The 22,335-nt window shown below is 41.1% G+C and overlaps 1 protein-coding gene across 1 annotated transcript in view; it reads left to right on the top strand.

The window, feature by feature from the left end:
• The first annotated feature begins 2,461 nt into the window (after positions 1 to 2,461).
• SLIT3 (slit guidance ligand 3) overlaps positions 2,462 to 22,335 on the top strand; it is a 530,317-nt gene continuing 510,443 nt past the window's right edge. Inside the window, exons 1-2 of the mRNA XM_040604595.1 lie at positions 2,462 to 2,900; positions 2,991 to 3,232. Coding sequence (XP_040460529.1) covers positions 3,057 to 3,232 — 176 coding nt within the window. The 5' untranslated portion in view covers positions 2,462 to 2,900; positions 2,991 to 3,056. The remainder of the gene's footprint in view (positions 2,901 to 2,990; positions 3,233 to 22,335) is intronic.

The following is a 22,335-nucleotide window of genomic DNA, read 5'->3' as shown; positions in this document are numbered from 1 at the left end:
TTGTCTGGCTGCCAAGGAAAGTTAGGTTCCAACAAAAGTATTTTCACTGCTTGAATGAGCTAAGGATGGATACCTTCAGTCTGTGTGGAGGAGACTTCAGAGCTTTCAGAGTACTTTGTCTTCCTAAGCAGTGTAATTTCTGTCTTGTCTGGTCTGAACCAGCTGTTCCTTGTTCAAGAGCTGATGTCTTGTAGGCTAACACTTGATGGAGGGTGCTTGCCTCAAAATAGATAGCGATGAGTGTCAATGACATGCCTGGAGCTGTCCGTGCTTTTGCCCTCTCAAGAGGGTAAAGGAGAGGGACACGGTTCAAGCTTCTACAGTTATCATTGCTGCTTTGGGTACCTAAGGCTGGAGAGGGGTTAGTTGTGGCTTTTGTGCCTTACTTCATCTGTTAATGCTGGAGGTTGAAGTGATCTTCCTCTGCCTTTTGCTCTGGGAAAGGAGGGGTTCCTTTGGGGATCCAGGCAGAATGACACCTTCCCAAACTTTTGGTTTCTGTAGATTTAGGAGAGGTGGGAGAATAGTATTTTCTAATCTTTCCTGAAGCAGCATAAGCAGCCACTTAAAGGGGTGACGGCCAAGTCCCTCTGTGCATTTTCAAAACTTGTGTCATTTGTCACTGAGCATTCTCGCATTGGATACTGCTATACAAGGACCAGTTAACTGCGCCTGGGGTCTAGTCATGTAAGTGGTTCAATCTCAAGGCTTGATCAAAATGGTCTCTCTATAAAAATGAAATTTTTCATCTAAATAATTCACTATAAAATGAGAATATCACTGTTGCTTTTTCAGACAAAGACCAGGAGAGGTGAAGTTTAACTTGTGTTCTTGAATGTGCTCTTTGGCAAATTTCTCTCTGCAGGGAAATGCTCTGGAACATTGAGTCTGCTTGTTAGGGAGGGCAGTGGGCAGGTGGCTGCTTTGCTGGCCTTACAGGGGGACATTTCACTGGTTTGGGCAAAACCAGCTACAAGGTGGGCAGGAATGCCTCAGAAAATTACAAATTTCTGTAATCAAAACACGAAGCAAATGTTGCCAGAAATGAACAGGTATTTACGATGTGCTACTGCACACTGGAATGTACATCTGTATCATAAGGTGAGCATCTTACAGGGGGGATTTTTTTTGTACAAGCCCTTCACTTAAGATACCAAATTTTTAGCGTTCTCAGCTTTTTTCTGTGAACAATTTTGAGCACAACCCAAGCAGCTGAACCCTAATGTAACGTAGCCTTGTCAAATCTTTTGGAGGAATTTTGAGAGTTTCATGGTAATGCTGGCCATGATCATTGTGGAACCGTGAAAAGGAAAACTTTTCACTGCCTGCAGGAGCAGAGCCTAGACTCCATAGCCGAGAACCAAGGGTCTGTGATGCAGATGAAGAACAGATTATCAGTGTCCTGAAGTATGTGATGCATAGATGTGCCTTTCCATCTGTTTTTAAGTCTGCAAAATAAGGGACTAGGTATTTTGAAACAGGTTCTCATGACATGCATACACCGGCTTTGTTTTGGGTCAGGCCCTCTCTATCCTTGTGTGTGCTACTGCAGGGAGAACCTGCCTGCTCCTGGGCTACCACGTACCTTACCCGTGTGTTTCCCAGAACTCAACACCAGCAAGTTTTCAGGCTGTGCTGCATTTTTGTGTACTGTCTTTAGTAGGCTTTAGGTACAACGTTCTGCGCCTCAAACTGAACCGAATCAGGCTGGAACAGCCACGGGAAGGCAGCCCCCTTTACTTAGTCCCTAAAATTTTTGCCGGAGTTCAAGCAGGGGCCGAGTTCCCGGGCTGGGAGCGCAGCAGCGGCCGCAGCGAGGGGCCAGGCCGGTGCGGGGGGCGAGCGGGGCCGGTGCGGACCGGGCTGCCCTCGGCGCGTCCCCGGCGGGCGCTGAGCGTCCTCCTGCCGCCGCCAGGGGGTACTCGGGGAGTGGGAACGCGGGGAACAAAAGGAGCCGAGTCCCCTCCGCGGGGGAACGTGCGAGCGCCGGTCCCCGCGCTGCGGCCCGCACATTCCTGGCCGAAACCCGAACCGGGGAAGGGGGCGGGCTCGCCCCGGCAATGGAGCCGCGGCGCCGGGCGGGGCGGGGGCTGCGGGGAGCAACCGGGGCACGGGGGGCCGCTGGGTGCCGCTCCGCTCTGCCCGGCCCCGCTGCGCCCGGGCCCCGCGGCCGCGCTGCGTTACCGCGCAGCACCCCGGCCCCGCTGCCTCGCTGGGCCGCGCCCCGGCCCCGCTGCCTCGCCCCGGTCCCGCGCTGCGCTGCGCCCCGGCCCCGCTGCCCCAGCCCGCTGCCGCGCTGCGCTCGGCGGGGCCGGCGCGGCCCCGAACTTTCACCCTCCCTCCGCTCCAAAAGTTCAGCAGTTTGGTGACGTCAGGGCGCCCGCAGCCAATGGGCGCTGCGGGTGATATTTTGGGAGGGGGGAGGGGTGGCACCGCGCCGCGGGCGCTCGCCCGGCTGCCATGCCCAGTGAATGGGGAGCGGGCGGGCAGCGCAGCAGCGGCTGGGAGCGCCTCCGCCGCCTCCGCTCGCCGCCTCCCGGTCCCGGCTCCGCCGGCCGCCAGCGCGGGGGCGCGGGCCCGCGGCGGCAGCAGCCGAGCCGCGGCAGGGAGCGCCCGGGGAGACCGCGGCCGCCAGCCCCCGGCGGGTTACCTGCCCGGCCCAGGTGGGGCCATGCGGAGCGGGGGAGGCTGCCTGGGAGGCTGTCGCCGCCGCTGATGGATGTTTTGTGTGCGTTCGCCTCCGCTCGCGGCTTCGCTTTCATCTGAGGACGCGTTTGGCTCTAGCTCTGTTGAACTCTCTGCCTTCTGGTACCGTTTGCAGATAAGAGAGAGAAAGCCGAGCCCGAGAGGCAATTCCCCACCTTCTCCCACCTAACGTGACCCCTTCAGGCGCTTTGAAGGTTTGCTGGAGCTCCGGCGAGGATGGCAGCGGTGGGCTCCCTTGGGCTGTGCTAAGAGCCTCTTGTTTTCTTTTCCTTTTCTTCTTAGAGGCGTTTCATCTTTAAGGGCCGGCCGTTTGCACACACTTTTATACCCGCTGAAGCCATCAAGAAACCATGTCGCCTGGTGGAAGAAGTGCGTTTTTGTGCCTTGGAACGATCTTGAGCTTTGGGAGCTGGATGCCTGTGGGAGGATGCCCGCATAAATGTACATGTATCGCTTCCAACGTGGATTGTCACGGACTAGGACTCAAAACTGTACCGAGGGATATTCCCAGGAACGCAGAGAGACTGTAAGTACAAACCCTTAAGAGCTCCTCAAGTACTTGTAGAAGCACCTGGGATGAGTTTGGCAACACCTGCCTATGAGTGCAGGGCACATACAGCAGCACTTTCAGGGATCAGACACGGATTAATGTTTTCAGGAGGGAAGGGGAGGAGCTTTTCAGCAGTTACAGCTGCCCTGCTGCTGTTATTGCTTTTAAAAAAATAGTCAGGTTCACGTTTTTTTTTCCGTTTCAGTTACTGTCTGATCGGGTTTTGTAGTGACTTGTTTGTAATGGAGTTTACGGCTCTACCCGGAGTGCTCCCAGCAATAATCGTTGTCAATGCAAATGCCAGTTTAATATGCAATTAGAAACCTGGATGTTTTCACCTGGTGGCTGGTAGCAGTTTCTCCTTACTTTCTCAACACGGTGACTTCAACACCGTGGAAAAATCAACTACTGCCGTAAACTAATTGAAATGGCTAAGAAGTCACATTAAAGCATCCTCTAATTTCTGTCTTCAACTGCTGCAGGGAAGCTGGCTGTTCAATTTTTCATTTACTTCATGGTTTATGATAGTAGTGCAATGTTGCAGAGCGTTTCCAACGTCAGCACGGGAGAATGTAATGCGTTTGTTCACAGTAAATCTTCTGTATCATAAGTTCTCATGAGGTTTTACTTTACTTTTCACTCACGAAAGCAAACTTCAGGCCTCTGATACAGTTCTGGCCCTCGTGTGGTGCAGCGGACGGCATCTCCGACGTTGCTTAATACATGGCATGTGGCACACTTCAGGGAAAGCCCGGTGCTAGATATGAAGATGTCCAGACCGGAATGTTAAGCAGAGCTTCAGCACGGCTCTGCAGATGACCCCAGGGCAGTGCAGTCAGTTGTGCCTGATGTGGACTGGCTGATAACTGAAAACGGTTTTGAACTTGTAAGCAAATGCCATAGCTTGTATGGCCAGACTTCCTATTTTATTTCCTTCTGGGTCATAGACTTGGGGAAACTGCAAACTCTTAAGCAGTTTTTCTTCTAGTAAATCAAGCTAGATGGAGTTACTAAGCTAACAAAGTTTTTGTGCATAGAGCACTCTTAAAATCTGAGTTCTGTCCCCGAATGAAATTTTATAGCATCCTTGAATGTTTCTAAATGTGTTTTATAGTGCTGAGAGCTCTTAAATGATAACGCTGTGCAGATTTCTTGCTTCCCTGTTCTAATGTCTTTCATGTTTTGTGGCCATATCAGCCTTCCTTGTAACCCTAGCTGTGTGAGCAACACTTCTCATATGTGAGCGTTATGGGAAGGTTAAGTTCTGTGTGAAACTGTGTATCTCTAAAATTGATGGGTAGCAACCTGGCAATTTAGAGACAAAAAACCCCCCCAACAACCCAACCCTAAAACAACAAGTCCCACAACAAACCGCTACCGAAGTAGTATTCCTAGCCAGCCAGAGTAAGGACGTGTGGTAATGCAGTGTTTTGTATGCCTCCTTGGTGGGGTGTGTTTGCATGGTTTTAAGAGTCAAAGGCTAGAACTAAACTTACAAATTTCAGGCTAAAACAATTCGCAAATGTAAGGTTAGTTGGCCACCTGAGAAGAACTTAAAAATGGTAATTTATTACTGCCTAAGCTTTAGGGGGCCTGAATTAGTTTTGTTACTGGGTTTCATTTGTGAGAGTTTACTTAATAGAGATGTTAACTTCCCTTGCCTTCCGTAAGCAGTTAAACCAAAAGAGTAAGTTGCTTGGCATTGGTATGTTAAGTGATAAACAGAATGAAGGAGAGTGTAATCAGTGTGCTCTGAGTCCTGATAATCTCAAATTTAAATCTGTAAATAACAGCAAAAATTAATGGCTGTGTGAAGAACAATAGTAGCTATTTCACAATATTCGGTGTGAATACTTAACCTCAGAGATACACTGCTGATACATATGAAATGTAGCCCTGTTGGATGGTTTGTTTGTTTGGTTTGGTGTTTAAATCCTTGTATTGGGAGTACTCGGTGGCTGAAACATTCTGGAAGTAGTATACAAGGGATCACATAGTAACACATCATTCCATATTTTTAAATATTGTCTTCACTTTTCATTCTGTTAGTCCACCTGAGCCTTTCACTGTGTTTATAGTGTTCACTATTGTCCTTATTACAAGTGCATTTTAAAGCTTGTATCAGTTCTTTCAAATCTACATTTCTAATTGCACTAACTGGAATTTTCTAATGTGAGCAGCAGAGAGAAAAAGACTTCGTATTCCTCAGAGTCTAAATTCTGCTCGTAAGTGAAACATCAGTCAGCACTGGATATATCAGAGTACCTAATTTTTGTCTGTGGTCCATGGCAACCTGTGACTATGACCCAACACCGGGTTGATGTGTAGTCTTTAACTAGTTTAACGTGTAAATAAAACCAAATAGATTGTATCTGAAATGACTAAGATGTGTTTAATCTTGGATAAATATTTATATTTGGGAGATATAATTTTAACAGGTTTCTTGATGGCCACACACCAAGTGACTTTTTAGAGTCTTGTGCTATGAAAAGGTCTTCGCTTCTTTATGCATTCTCTTGAGCTAAAAATTCTGCATACCTGTTCAAGTTGGAAACTTTTTGCTTTAATTAATAAGAGATCTAATGGCACCACTTAAAATATTTTGCCATTAAGGTTTTTGAGTTATGTTTGTATAAATGTTAGAGATTGTTTGGGCTAGTGGAGCCAAGTTAAATATTATTTAAATTCATGTTAATATGAAACCCCAGGAAAACTGGAAGTGTAACACTAAGGAAAAAAAAAATGGGAAGGCTCTTGGGGGAGGGAGTATCGAGCAGTTTTAATAAATGAACTACTGATCATCTCCTGACACCTGAAGAAATGGGCATCACCAGAGCTTTGATTCCTGGTCCTTCATGAGAAATGTGATGCATGCTTTCTTTACTTTCTTGCTGCCTTTTTTTTTTTTTTTTTTTAGTGCTTTGAAGGTGTAGTTTTTTGTAAAGAGTTGTACCTGTGATTTCTGTTTTGAGGGGAATCCACAGGTTAACCAGTGGTCACAGAAACAGAATTGTAAATCTATCCTAAACTTTTTTTTACACAGATTCATCTGTAATAGTAGCTTTACAAATATAGCAAGTAGTATTAGGTTTGTGTTGCAGTCTACCTTGTTATTACATTCTATGATAGTCTTCTAATTGTGTGGTATAGATGGAAGCTTTTGCTCGGTTAGGTTTTGTGAAGATCTAAAAAGAGGTGAATGCTGTATACTACTACACAAAGAAATTATGCAGTCTGGAGAAAATAAGGGGTGAAACAAATATTTGTCGCTTCCAGGAGCGACTTCTATTTGCCTTAGTTCTAGAGAAGGAACCCTCAGAATAGCCATCATGTCATACGAAAGGAGGTCTGAGACTTTTCCTCAAATTGCAAGATGGATGTTCCACAGAGGACCTTGTGTGTGAGCAGAATGATATAGCTGACCTTGTGGACTGTCATTAGTATTTACTGATCCATTCCATGATTGCTAAGTAGCTTAACATCCTACCAGAAAAAGTTTATAGTCCTTTTATGGAGAAAAATAATAATGGAATAGTTAACTTTTGAGGGTGGGCACAGTGATTTCTTTTTGTAAGCTATGCAACTGATAAGATGTTTTGTGCTGATAAAGGAAGCAGAAGTTACAGGTTGAGAAATTCAGAATATGTAAATACATCCATAAAAATCTTGAATCTTTAACCTTTCTGAAAAGTTCCTTAGGATTGCTTCATCAAGCTCCTTTAATCAGACTTTGCTTAGCAGTGCCTCAGTTCATATATGTGATTATTTATGTAATTGTCTTCAGTGGAAATGTTTTCTAAAACTGTAAAATATTACACACATGGATTTTTGTAACACTTACTAAAGCTGATAGTCAAATTTAGTTTGAGATGGTGTGTAAATGCAGTGAGCAGATCCAAGCCACCGGCTTGGCCATTGTGTTCTTTGGCTCTGAAAGCAATAAGTGATACGGAGAAACTGCTCAGAAGTCTTCTGGGTCAGTACCTGCTTTCTGTTTTAATATATGAGCTTTGTGTTCTTCTTCCATTCGTGTCTAGCTATCTCCCTGTCTGTGTATATGTATAAATGTTTCTTTGGAGAATTTAGCTATGTTGGAGTTCTTGATGACCTTATACTTGTTGGCTTCGAATCTTGTCAATTATGATAGCTCTCCAGTGTTATTTGTTGTTTTGTTTTGTCTTTAACTTTGAAGAGTTCTTTACCTTGCTAAATCGATAACGTTTGCAAGACTAATCCGTTCCGTGCTTTGTCTGAGTAGCTAAATTGAGTGTGTCCACATTTAGGTGCAATTTAGAAGCTTAGTCATCTGCTTACTCTGGAGTTTTCATGTGGTCTGGGGTTTCTGTTATACAAATATATTATTATGGTGTTTTTGGCCTAGGTGCATGTAGCTGCTGAAGTTGCACTGGCATGTAATAAGTCTTCAACTTCCTCAATTTTGTCTCCAAATTAAATCTAAGCTCCTGTCTTGAATGCTTCCATATTACGGCAGAACGCAATGTTAAACACATGCAAATATAATTATACTGACTCTTACATTGACATTCTGTTTTTCTAGAGTTCTTCCCACTAGGGATTACCACTCATTTGTTTGTGTAGTAATAGTCTCCAAAACCTTGCATGGAGATTTTTAATTTATTCCCTTCCCCCCCTTCCCTAGGTCATGTGTCAGAAAGTAGACATACATGGCTTTGGCTTTGAAGAGCTTGCTCTTAGAGCTACTGATACTAGGAAAACTTGACTGAGCTGCTTAATTTAATATGGATATGTCCCTTTACTAATTTAAAGCTGAGTACTTGTGCTTGACATGCACTTGTATAAGGTCAGTCTTGCACTATTAAATTTGTTATCTTGTTTTGAAGTGATGGAAACAGGATGGAGGATGAAATTAGCTACTGTAATTTGGAAGCTACAGAAATAAATAGTGGCCGTTGTCCTGTTGTCTGTATTTGTTTGCACAAATTTGTATCGAAGTCTGAGATCAAAGAGACCAGGCTACTTATTGCAGAATTTTTTAATTAGTTGCTCTGAGACTATTTCATATTCTTACTTTGGCAGCTGAGTATTGATTCATGCAAAAGAATTAAGTGAAAAGAAAGTTAGCCCTCTAAAGAACAGCTGTTGTCTTTTGGGAAGTCCTAAAATATAGATTACAAGTGTTGCTTTTGTCCCTCAGAATTTGTGTGTGCATGAGTTGGGAAGTGTGTATCAAAGTTGGTATAGCATACCTGTATAGGTGGATTGCAAGGCCAAAAATAAGTAAATCCTGATACTTTTTTATTTGTACAGTAATCTGTATAAAAATTCTTCTTGTAGACTGTCTATGTTGATTGTTCTGAAGTTGTTTGACCTTTGTAGTAGAGTAGTATGGGTAATGTTTTGGGATGTCACTGCCAAGCATTTCTTTGTTTTTTAGTTCAACCATTCACAGTTATGTTGGAAACAAATAACCTGTCCTGCATGGATGTTAACATCTGATATGATTTGTTTTGTGCATTTCATTAGTATCTAAGTTACTCCTCGGTTTCCACAGAGCAGAAAGAAAATGGTTTTCCCCCAGAAATCTCCCAAGATGCTTGGGGAGTTATAAGGATGGTGGGGAAAAGAACTTGGCTCTGATAAGGATATTCAAGGAGTAAGTTTCAGCCATTGCATGTTAAGAATTGAGCCTGTTTACTGGAGAGGCTGCTCACAAGCCTTAAATGAGGATGTGTCCCTCCCAGGAACTAATAGCTCAAATGACTTGAAGATTAACACTTCTAGAACTCTTGCTATAGTTCTTTTGGTGCCCACGGTGCTCATTTCCATGTGCTGCCTGTTGCTGCAGCTGATCTTTTAAAATGAATAACGTTTTGTCTGATGATGGTCTAGTGGAATCAATTTTTCCTTGATTAGAAGATTTAATTATTCCTGGACAAAGATGGAGAATAGAAGCCATGGATTAATATTGTAGTTATGTTGGTTTACACTTGATTCACTACAAATTAATGGAAAATGTTTTTTCTTTGAGTTCAGGTTGAAATATGTCAGGATCCTTTCCTAGTCATAACTGTGTTGCTCTTTGTTTCCCACATAGTACACCTGCTAAAGATGGTGTAATGTTCAGATAAATCTTCCGAAGTTTGAACTTGAGTTGAGCTTTCTTTCACCTTTGGCTGAGGGCTGTAGTTGGCCACTCAAGTAATTTTTCAAGCAATTGAAATAGATAATTTAAAAAAAAAATAATCTACAGATTAAATTAAGAAGTAAATCACCTCCCCCCCCACCCCCCCCCACCCCCCCCCCCCCGTAATTCCTGATTTCCTTAGTATTTTTCTTTTTGCCTTACTTGCCTCTCTTTCTCTAAATTTGAACCTACAAAATATAAGTTATCTTGCTACTGAAGTAACATAACTAGCTATTTCCAATTTGGAATGATTATGAATTTGCAAGTTTTGGAGCCTCTTGTCTTGTGAGGTGCCTCCAGCCCTGAGGTGCTGTGCTGTAGCAAACGTGGCTGAAGGGCTGATTTTTTTTCTTTCCAAGTTAACCTGGAACACTTGGGTGCTTTATATGGAGTGCTGGTCTGCTGCTCGACTTTGCTCTTGATGTAAGCCTCACTGTCTTGTAATACTACAGCCACTGAATTATCTCAAATGTTGTGTTAACCTCAGGAAGACGTTACGGATGTTTTTCATGAGTTACGTAGTACCTCTTGGTTCTTTCACCTGTTTGCTCTCTACGACTACGGATAGACACTGGATCAGGTAAAGAATTTCCATGGCTCGGTATTGAAACACCGTTCAACAGTGGCTGATCTTCTGTAGCTGGGGAAAAAGTGTGACTCTGAGCAAGTACGCTTCTCCAGGGCTAGAAGATCATATGTTAGTTTTAACATATGAACATTTAGCTTTCTGGTGGAGTTTTGATGAAGGCAGTGGTAGGACTCAACATTCACACCCGCTGTCTTACAGTCCCCACAGTTCCCTAAAGTTTCTTTTCCTGTTTTGTTTATTTTTTGCTCCTGCAAGACAAAGCAGTGTCATTTGTCCTCTTCAAGTTGAGACAAAGCAAGTTTCTAACTTCAGGTGAGGAAGGAATCAAGATAATTTGGGGGAGAAAATGAAAGCAAACTTCAAATGGCAAAGCTTTTTGAAGAAAAATGATGTTGACGACGTCATGGAGAATGGTGAGGAGTAATGTGTGGCAATGGTTTCTTCAGGTGATTGTCTATCCATATGCTTCTATTACAGAATATATAGATGTATATATCTGTAGATGAGCAGTGGTGTTCAGAGAACATTATCATGATAGAGGTAAATTTTGTGCCCCATCTTGTGAAGTCTTTGAGATAGGCTGGTGGAGTGTGTGCCCTGTCCTTGGCTTTTTTTTGCTTCTTGGGTGACAGGGAGTTTCTCTTATTTTTCGTTGATTCAAGTGCATTGCTGTTGTATGGATTTTGGCTTGGGGTTGCTGTTGTCACTTTCATCCCTGTTAAGTTCATTAATGGGTTTTGTTTGCTAGAGTGAGGCTATATCAATTTGACTTTTTTGTTTGTTTTTAAGTAATTTTCAGTGTAAGAAAGGGCTGGGTTGTAGTAATATTTGGGCTGCAACATGGCCCAAGCTCTTCTGTTGTCAGTATTTTTGAAGTCTTTCCTCAGAGATCCATAATGCTCTGCCTCTTTTCAAATCTGTTTTCAATGCTGTCCAGTCAGACATATCATTTAAGACCGTGTATGGCTCTCATGAACAGCAAGAACTTATTCTTCCCCATCGAGAAATGGCCTTGAAAGCACCTGACGGTCTTTTCTAACGGTACTAAATGCATAAAAGATCTACCTACCTATTTATGTGAGGGGAACAGGTTTGTGGTCTTGTACTCAGAGTAAATTTAGCATGGCTTGAGGGCCATCTCTGTAGAAAAGAGACTTCAAGAGACTGATTTTTACCTCTCTGCCAGTTATTTTCAGCTTTTTCCTTTTCCTTTCTTTTCTTTTCTTTTTTTTTTTTTTGTTTTTTCACCCCAACTGAATCTGGTCTGTCAGTTGTCTCTCAGAATAAATTTGTCTTGTATTTCGGTTTTACACCATCTGTTTGATGGCTGCGATATATGTTTTTAATCTTATGATTGATAGATTTCTGGAGCTTTTAATTAGATTTTTACCTTTCTATATGTGAGTTGCTGCTTTTTCTGAGACCTTAATTTAATTTTGTTCTCAGGTGGAAATCATTTTAACTGACGGTGATATTCTTTTCTGCCACTGATGAAGGGAGCATTTTCAATAAACATCAGTTCAGCTGAAATGAGGAAGCAAACTCAGTGTTGTAAAGCTGGTCTTGTCTTGACTTCCCATCAAGCAACCTGCAAAACCTATCTGTAATGTCTTTCTAAACTGGTTTCAGAATTTGTGTACTGTTGCAAACATTATTCGTAACTTCTTATGTCAAAGGGACGGCCTAAGGAGAGGCCTCTGTTCTTCCTGCAGGTGGGTCCATGTAACCACATTCCTGCTTTCAGCTGTGGTGAGGAAACCACCTTTTGGAATTACATCAGGTTACTAATGAAGACCCTCAAATGCCTATGAAATGCGTTTTGAGTCCAAGCAACACTGAGAATTTTGGGAGACAACGTTCTTATTGTTGATGCCTCACTAGCTGCTAGGTGGACCTGTGCTCGTTCCAGTTTGAGCAGCAAGGCTTTTAGCAGCGATGCTATATTTAGGAGTTTTATTGGAGAGACTTTAACCCTCCTTCTGTTGTGTGGGGATACTGTAGTGACATTATGCTGTGACTGTACGTTCAGGCAGTCACCCAAAAGAACAAGACAAATAGTTGCCTGTAATTTTTCAGCATGTTTTCCTGTGTACCTTCACAGTTGTTCTTGTCCACATAGACAGAAGTTCGGTGGTTCTTTTTCAACCAGCACTCAATGGAAGTGGAGGGATAAACTACTCTGGAGTTAATGATTTGGAGATCAGTAACCGATTTTAACAGCCTGTGAACGTCCTTGTAGAAGGTGGTGGGGGATGGTGATGAACTGCATTTCTGATTTTTTTTTTTTCTTTTCCTTCCATTTTAATGCCCTTGTTTTGGAGGAGCTGTCCTCATTTAAAAAGAAAAAGAAAGGTTGCTTTGCAAAATTTTAAATTTACTCTCATCTTCATTGTATCAGTTAAAAACATGTAATGCAAGTCAGGGTACATCAGAGCTGAGGGCAGTGCCTGCTGTACCCATCAGTGCTGTTTCATCTGCTTGCCTTCAGCCCTTTTCTCTTACGTTTGCTGAAAGCTTGTTGCGATCTTTTTGTGCAGCGTTTAACATAAAGAAATCTTGAGCGAAGGGTGCTCCTAGGCATGATAAAAGAAATGGTGATACATGTCATATTGGTGAATCTGAGGTTCTGATCTCCAAAATCACAGCACTATAAACCACACTTTTTAATGTCTGGCTCCAAACACTTTTTTTTCCAAGAGCTAGATTCCGTCAAGGTTGGCTGCTTGACGGGGGGTGGGGGGGGTGGCGTGGAGGGGAAGCGTATGTGAATGAACATTCTCATGAAATGTTTTGAAAGATAAGCATTTAACTGTTATGGAAATAACATGCCGAAAGCAGAGGCACAGGTGCATTGTTGTGCATACTAATAGTTCGGAGGACTGTTTCTTAATCCCTGTTTTTTCAGTTGATCTTTTTCCTTTATTCCTGCAGCAAGAAAGGAATGTGTTAGTTAACTTGTACAAAATAAATGAATTAGTAGCTTGTAAGGTATTACTGGTGTATGTTGTTCTGGGACTCTAATAAATGACCTTTACAAGTTTCAAAAGATGCAGACGACGAGTTGAGCCTTTTGCACTTTCTCAGGTTATAGTCAAAACTAAGTCAGTTAAGCCAAACTGTCCTGCTGTATTGTTTTCACTGACGTTTTCTCTGGGTATGTGCTGGTGAATAATGAGCACTTACATATTTCAGTAGGTTTTAAAATTGAGGAAGCATTTGGTTGTCTGTCTGGCAAAAATGGTTATTAGCGTTAGCAGTAGATAGTCTCATATATTGCATAATACTGACTTAATACAAAAAGTTGTTTGTGGAAAAAGCTTTTCCAAGTCCGTGTGCCCCAAAGTAGAAAAGTGCAAAAGAGAGCTCATTGTAAGGAAATAGTACAGGGAAGCAATTCTGCATTTCCAAAATGCCTAAATAAATACAGTAGGGAGGTAAGCTGGAGACAAGAATGAAGTGGTGGCACAAATCATGGAAGAAAACTTCTTGAGCAAAAAAAAAATCATTTTCCAGAAGTGGAAATAGATATTGAGAAATAAAGCCCGAAGGCAAAGGCTGGCTCTTTACAGTGAGACAAAAAGACACATCTGGATACAAGTTTCTCAGATAAGAATGTGAAAGAATAAGAAACAGCCCAATGCTCCTTTGGAGTTGTGTTTTAATAGATAACACATGAAAAAGCAGCAAAAGATAAGGAGCAATCAAAAATGTTTTATGGATTTTTTTTTTGGGTGGGGTGGGTGGATTGGTTTTTCAGTTTTGTTTTTGTTTTTTTTTTTTTTTGTCCTAGGGGGTTCTTAGCTAATTGCTTATGATTTTGTTTTTTTAGAAGTTGAAAATGAATTATTCTCAGTTGATGTTAACTTTCCAGGGTTGTTCTTTGACTGTTCTTAAGTATGCAGTAAGCTTAGTGCAAAGTGGTTTTATAAGCATAAGTAGTGTCAGTAACTTGAAACACCAAATATGTGTGCCAAGTCATGTTTAGAAAAACTTATGTTTTGTGTTCATTTTACAAATATTGTGAGATCAATTCATCTTCACTCCAGCAAGTGACCTGTTGAAAACCAAAAGTTGGAGGTGGAGGGGTTGGGGGTGGTGGAACAGGGAAGGCAGGAATCTACTTGAGAATATAGAAAACTGCTTGTGGTTGTAACATGTGGATACTAACTTGGTGGTCAAGTCAAATACACAAATTTCTTCAAGATTTCATATTAATTTCAAATCTATTCTGCATCTTTTACTGCACTTCTTGGCTTAATCTGCTCCTTAGTAGCTACGATACATGCTCAGTGTGGTACTTCTGGAAGGGATGGAGTTGGTGAAAGCGGATGCTTTTTAAATTAAAAAAAAAAAAAAAACCAAACAAAAAACCAAAACAACCAAAAAAAACCCCAAATAACTTGAACAACAACAAAAAAAAAAACCCAGAAGAAAAAACATAAGGACCTCCATTACATTTCCAGGAAAAGATCTGGGAAGAATTTCTAGTCTGTGCATGTCTGAAGGTGAGCAAGGAGATGAAATCAAGGCTTGATTTTCATGTAGGGCTTCACTAAAACAATTTGTTGCTAGAACTTTTCCCCAAGTCATCAAGAATGACAGCAGTCAGAGGCAGGTAGGAAATATTTCAAGTCTGAAGCATCAAATTGTCTGTATTAATAAAGAGCACTTAAACAAGTAGCAGTTTTTCCACTGCGTTATATTCAGTCATATACCACATAGTTAAGTGAAATGCAGACTTAAATGCAAACATCAGGTATTGTCTTTGTGGAATAAAGTAATATGAATTTTCCTGAAGTAATATGAATTTTGCTGAAGTTTACATGCAGTTCTTCCCCCCCCCCCCCCCCCCCCCCCCCCGAGCCTCTTGTGATTGATAGTATATAGAATTAAAAAATAAAAACCAATAAAAAAAGGCAAGTGTGTAGAAGAGTCAGGGTAAAAAACAAAAAGAAAAATAGTAAATTTTGTCAGTCCTTGTTTCCCAATTCATTTATTGCATTCTAGAAGTCCTTTGTTGACACTAGTGTTAAGCACACTGGAGAAATTACTAACATTTTGGGAAAGTGTGTTTGCCATAAATTTTAGTAATGATGTTGAGACTTAAGAATGGTCATTCTTCTTGGAAGATTTTTGTGAAGTTCACAGGTTGTGTTTTACTTTGATTTACAAGGTATTAGTATTTGAAATACTGAATGTAAATTCATTTGGGTAACCTTTAAAGTCCAAAAGCGATGAAGATTGAAGTGCAGGCACATATCTGTTCATATCCTGATGAGATTGTCCATTTGATAGTTGAATGAAAATATGGCCCAAAGCATGTTTGACATTGTCTGATTTTTACCTGTGTGACTGCTTGGTCTTTGGCATATCACTGAACTGTTGGAGCTACAAATATCGATACGGCCAGCTGATGCACGCTGGTTATGAAAGATTTGGTACAGTTAGAGGAATTAAGTAGGAATGGTTAAATAAAATGCAGAATTGAAAAGAAGCAAAAAAATGAAGTTTTTGTATATGCGGCTGTTAACCCTGGCTGGTTTTTTTTATATGAATAAAACGATGCTTGGGCTAATATGACACAGTACGGTACTTCTTTTTATAATATGCACATCCTGGCTTCTTCATACTAAATCATGTTTCTGTAGCAACTGTGTTTTAAAGTATTTGCTGTAGTTTTCTTTGTGCTTCAGATTTAAAGCTTCATATGAACCCCTTGCCTCCCCCCAGAACAGAAACCCGACAAATATTCTACCTTTTTCTCTGTATAAAATGTAGAATCCTAAAATCTTTAAGGTTGGAAGGGACTTCAGGAGGTCTTGTAGTCTACCCTTGGCTCAAAGCAGGGCCAATGTGGAATTCAGACCAGGTTACATAGGGATTTGTCCAGCTGGGTCTTGAAAACGACTACATCTTTATGCAACCTGTTCCACAGCTTGATTCTGCTGGTAATAACAGGTTTGTTGTTTTTTTTATAAACAGCCAGAATCAACCCTGTTTCATTTTGTGGTCGTTTTATCTCTTCTACTGCATACCTCAGTGAAGAGCCTTGCTCCATGGTCAGTGTAGCCCCTCGGTACATATTGGAAGACTGCTCATCCATCACCCAAAGCCTGCCCTTTTGCAGATGAAACAAGCCAAGCTTCCTCAGGCTCAGCTGATGTGGTCAAGTCCCTTGATCATTTCAGTAGTATTTACTGGACTTGCTCAAGTTTATTAGCATCTTTCTTGGATGGAGGGGCCCAAAACTGGACACAGTGTTCCTTGTGTAGAGAAAGACATTGTTCTCCCTTAATTCACAATGTTTCAGCATAGAAGGCAGTCAAGCTGGTCAAATGTGGTTTATCGTTGGTTAATCTGTTGGCTATTTTCAGTCATCTCCTCTTCAGTGTGCCCAGAAATCGCTTCCAGTAGTATTTGCACTGACTTTTCCAGGGACCAGAATGAGGCTGGCCAGCCTGCACTTTGCCATATCATTCTTTTTGATGTTTTTAAAGACAAATGTAATACTTACCTGTATCAGAGATGTCACAGCAGGGTGCACCTTATCAGCCAGATCTCTGCACCAACGAATCCATCCTGCCCGTTCCCTCAGGCATGAACGGGTCAGTATTTCTTAAGAGATGACTTGATCTTCTGGCACCCCTGGCTGTTTCTCTCCTTCTCGAACCTTGTCTGTAGACACAAAGATTTGGGGTATTGTGTCACTGAAGGCTTCATGCAAAGAAGGCATTGAGCACCTCGGTCTGTCACTAAACCATCCTATCTTGCTTTTATAGCTAATATACTGCTAGAAGTTTTTCTTGATGACCGTTGCCAGTTTGAATGCGAAAATGCACAAACAGTGTAATGGCAAAACAATAAAAGCTTTGTTTCCCAAGAATGTGTGCTGCTTGAGTTATTGGGAGGAATTGGGCTAATGAAAAATATCAGTAACTCTTTAGTTTCAGGAATCAATATTCAATTGTTATCACTTGAATTTTAGCTCCACATTTTGAATGTACTGCCAAGTTGATTTAACATATAAAATAAATCCTTTGGAATGTATTACAAATTAATCTTAACAAAGAATGTGTGCTATATCCTCAAAACTCTTAAATTTGTGGGGAAATTATTTTTCTTCTGTTCTTCATGGACTTCTGGACATTTCGTGAATTGAGTCCTAGCTTTTGATGTGAATTCTAAATGGTGTATTGGATCCTGACCTGTTTGGTTCTTAGGGGACAAGAGAATTTTTGTTAGTTCATAATTGCATTGTTCTGTGTGACATAAAAATGTTATGCATCCCTTGTTGGAAAATACCAAAAAATGAGGTTAAGAGAAATGCACCTTCCCTGTAGATTACATGGGGTATTGGTTTAATTAAGATTATTTTCAGAGTATTGGGTTTTATGCTGATTTGTTTGTCCCACATGTGACACAAACGTGTACAGTTTTGAGCTGGTATGTGGTGGCCACTTTGAAGACTTAGCAGGAACAGAAACTAAATTTTGTTTGAGGTTCTGTGACTAGAAATACATACTTACCTTACAAAGCAGTTGGACAGGAACAAATCTAACGTGGGTAACAGCTGTCTTTTGAAGTGCATGGCAGTTAATTTTTCCTAAATACAGTATGCAGTTTCTCTACCGCTCTTATTGAATTCTCTATTAATATAAATGAAGAAACATCTGATGACTTGAATGAAGTTGCAACTGGTGCTCTAGATTTCCTTCTACTTAGATTGCAGTTTATTTTCACTTTGTACATCTTTTCATTTTGTGTTCATGTCTTCCTACACTAAAGACAAATGGATCAATATTTTCCCAAATACTGCCCGTCTAGGACCTGTGTTTGTCATTGACCTGCAAAATTGGCTACTGCCATAAAATTTTTGGACATCGGAGGTGATCTTCAGTTTTGTGGTTAGGAATGCCACTGTGTGTGCCAGGTTGGCACCTGAGGGTTCTCTGAAAGGGGGGAAATGTTGTTGCTCTGGAACTCTTACTGACAGTAACTAGCTTTAACCAAATGAAATAATTGTTTCTTCTAGAAGGAGAACCAACTTGAAGTGACTTCTTTTCTGACCAAAAACTTTACAGGGTTAGGCCTGGAGTCTGGTGGTTTTCCAGATCAGAAAACAGCATAACTTAAAAAAATGCATTAAGTAGAAGCTTGTCTTAACGCAAACACACCACCTGCAGTAAGACCATCAGGCCGAGAGTCTTTTTGTATACCTGGGAACCCATACAGTGCCCATACCTCACCCGCTCAAAACCCGAACAAAACCGTTAGTGAGCTGTACTGGGAGCGAACTGGTCCTTGTGCTGCTGGCTTTGGCTTCGATGTGCCTGGAAAAGCATAACGAGGCAAGCAGAGCTGGCTGCAAAATGGGCAGCTGATTTAAAACCAACCCCAACAAACTATAGTCTTGGAAGCATTGAGGAATTAAGTTAGGGATTCACCTGGGTATGTTCAAAACTCAACCCTGATGGGGCCCAAGCTTTCAATTATCTTGGAGACTATAATGCATAGGGGGTTCAGCAGGCAGCAAAATGACATCTGAGTAGTAGGAACTTGCTGCAATCTAGTAGTGTTGTTTGGAATTTTTGCATCATTTTATATGAAAGGATTTGAATTTTGCATAAGGATTTTTTTTTATTTATATGTAAGTATTGAATTATTGATTTGAAGATTGTTGCAAGACTTCAGCATTGCCTTTGTTACTGGCTCTTTTGTAAGAGTTGTGTTTTACTGTGGTGGTGATGTGTTGTCAAACCCAGTTCTGATCCTCTGTATTAGAGAAATACAGGCTCAGAGCTGCCTAAGATGAGTGTGTATGTTTTGCAAGGTGTGTGAGTCTAGAAGACAGAAGCCTGTAGTGCGAAGTGGCAAGTGGGTGCACTTCCGAAGTCATAAACATGATACAGTCTGAGAAAGAAGGTGGAGATTGAGAATGATGTCTGGATGCTTTGGAAGAGTTGAGTGGCTAAGGAGAGTAATTATCAACTGAAATCTAAGTAATGTAAGGAGGAAACATGCACTCCTAATGCCCTTTGAAGCTACGTACTGGAACGCTACAGAGAATGTTGATGCTTGAAAATATTTTAAAGTCTGTCTTAAATTTACTAGGTTGTCTTTAAGGAAGAATGAAAGAGGAAGCAATTCAGAGGAATTCTTGCAATTAAGCAGGATTTGCTCCAGTTGCTCCAAGCATCACTGTTTGTAACAAGTGTGTATGTACTCTGTGTGACTTAATCTTCAGCATCTAACAAAATATGTATTGAATTAAATTGTTATTAGAACATAGCAGGACATGTTTATGAGTAAAGGTCTCTTTAATGATGTCTTGTACCATTCTAATCCAAATCATATTTCTATTCCCACTGAAACAATTATTTCCATGTCTGTTTGCTTGAAGGTGCCACTACACCTGCATTGTCATGTGGGTGTAGTGGCATGTTTTAGGCTAAAAATAAAAATAGATTGACAAGAGAGACCTAATACCAAAAGCTTCACCAAAGCTGGTGTAGATGACAGTTTCAGTGTCTTTTTAAGTGAGTGGTATCAACTTTGCTGCTGACACACCAGGAGAGACCTTTATTTCTTAATGTAGTTTTCATAGTTGCTTTTGGACGATGGGGCAATATTATCTGAACATAAAAAATGACAAAGGATAGTAGCTGGGCTTGTGTGCACGTGGGGTGAGACAGATGCACTGTGTAAGGTCTAAGATCTGCTTGTCCCGACATACTATGCAAAATGCAGGAATTCTGCTCAGCGAGAACTTATGTAGAATGAATGTATCTGCATGTAAGTATTTGAAGTTAAATATAAATTAAATTCATCTTTACAGTATAATTTTCCTCATGCAATTGACCCAGATGATTTCTTTTCAGAGCTGCATTTGCTTCCAACAGTTCTTCTGAACGCTGATGTGTTTGAAAGCCAACCAAGACTAGATGTTAAGGTTTAGCTTTTTGTAGTTGAAACCCACTAGTGAGCCCATAATCAGCTGCCAAACTTTATAAAGGAAACATAAAATATTATGCTGCCCACAAATACCAGCTGTAAACCACTAATGTCTGCATATTAGTTCAGTAACTTCGCAGTCACAAAGTTTAATTGACTAATGGGGTAACCTGTGGCCATCTGCAGCTTTGCAGCAGTGTTAGACCTGCTGCGAACAGGAGGAGGAAGTTTTACATAGGGGTTCATCAAGGTTCCAGTCTGGTGTTCTTCAAATGGCAGATAAGCTTCGAGGGAGAGCATGCCAATGTTTGGAAGGTAAATACTGCTTTCTAAAACAGAGGCAGAGATGGCAGTTACCAGTAAAGTCTGGAATCGTTTGAGGAAAGCGAACTTCATCAAGAATGGTTTTTGTAGAGCATTGTCCAAGCAGTTTTACTTACAGAGATGGAAACCTTTGACTAGATACTAACCTTCAGAAGGGATTTAATAGGATGATGGATGTTATGTATACAATGGAGGCTGTGCCCATCTGCAGGAGCAGGGGAGAAAGCTGTCTCAAGATATGTATTCGTTAAGGAATGGGGAGCTGCACATTTCACCAGGGGAAGAATGTTGAACAGCAGGAGTGTTCTTGGGGCTGGAAGGAGAGAGGAATGGAGCTGGTGTGTGTGGGACTGGTCTCATGGACTGGGAAGGAGCAGTGGTGTGGTAGAGAGTTTGTTATGTATGGGATAGGAATGCAGCTCTACACACAGTTGTTCAAGCTGAGTAAAGTTGTGCGGAGAATTAAGTCTTATCAAAACAGATGAAAAACAGGACACTGTGCTGTCCCATATACCTCAGCTGATTCTTACCAGCGTGGGAGAATTCTGACCTGCGTAGTGCGTGGTGTGTTGCTAGACTTCTTCTGAGGTACAGGCAAGGGGACGCTTCTGAAGGACTGACATCAAAAGTAGATGGGAAACAACATGCAGTAAAATGCAAGCTACTTATGTGTTGCTTACTTCAGAGTCAGTGCTTTCCGATGCTTTTTGCAATCAGGTCACGCTGATGCACCAGTGAGTAGTTAATGATGCACCAGAGTGGAAGAACTGAACTGAGAACGGAAGAGGAAGTTAAGCTGGAAAATCTGAAAAATGTAGGCAGTGATTGAAAGGTATTCTTGGAGAAAAGCATGATTCGATCAACGTGATAAAGGCCGATGGAAAAGAATGGCTGGTACATGGGATGAAAGTGCCCTGTAGTTGTTTTGTGGGTTTTTCCTTTAATGGACCTCTTTTAAATATGGCATAAGTCAAGGAAGAATACCCTCTGCCTTGTTCGTAAAGTTGAAATGAACAGATTTTCCACCCCCCTCATCTCCTTATCATTATCCTTATCCTTAGTTCTCATCTGTGCTAAAGAAAATGATTTCCTAACAGGAGAATATATTCCTTCTATTATTTATGTCCTGTGCTAAGATGCTTAAACTAACTCTTAAAAGTTTATTTGTTTTTAAACCATTTTATGATTGAAGAATTCTTTTAGTATTATTTTTGCATTTATCAATAACTATCAGAATTAAATTTCAATATTATAAACATCTTACTCCTGCTGCATCTCTCATACTGCTTGGCTCCTGCTGATGTCTTGCTTATAGCTTAAAAAGATTCACTATAAGATTGATGCAAATGCTTGGAAAAGGTAATGCAAAAACATTACGTATCCTGTGCCTATATGGCTTCTATTTTTAATGGCAGAATTCAGTGAAAAATTCTCATTGTGGACAATGTATAGAATTATTGGTCCAAATTGTAAAGTTTGGGTTGTTGGGTGTGGGGGTTTTTTTGGTTTTCTTTTTTTTTGTTGTTTTTTACGTAGTCCTTAATGTGTGTGTTCTTCCTGTTGTCTGTGGAAAAGATGGAGATCTTAAACTGTAGCTGGTTTGTCCCTGGTGCAAAACCTGTAGAAATTCAGGCTGGGGTTTTTGTCAGTAAGAACCATGAGCATAATCGTTGTCATTGCAGACAGACTAGCCTCAGTTATGAAGAAGCCTTATACTGTACTGAATTTAGTTCTTTGTGTGGTTAGTTGTGTAGGGTTTTTGTTTTGGTTTGATTTTTTTTCCCCCCAGTTTTTCAATTCCAGTAAGTGAATGTACCAACATGTTAAAATTACATTAAAAGGAGCTTAATTCCACATCTGTTTGCATCTGAGATCTTGGGCATGCACATGAGAAAACAATTATATATATTTTGGAATATGAAGAATTATTTCCTCAGTTAATTGAATACAATTACTTGTAGTCATCTAAATGCTTATATTTTTGATAAGTGAAGGATAGTGTTCTTATTAGGAAAAAAATCTTTTGTTTTCATTGTTAGAAGCATTTGG

This window comes from Falco naumanni, chromosome 8, assembly GCF_017639655.2.
Source record: "Falco naumanni isolate bFalNau1 chromosome 8, bFalNau1.pat, whole genome shotgun sequence".
Taxonomy (NCBI): Eukaryota; Metazoa; Chordata; class Aves; order Falconiformes; family Falconidae; genus Falco; species Falco naumanni.
Note: the sequence above shows the minus strand (reverse complement) of the source record. Positions and strands in the feature narration are given on the sequence as shown.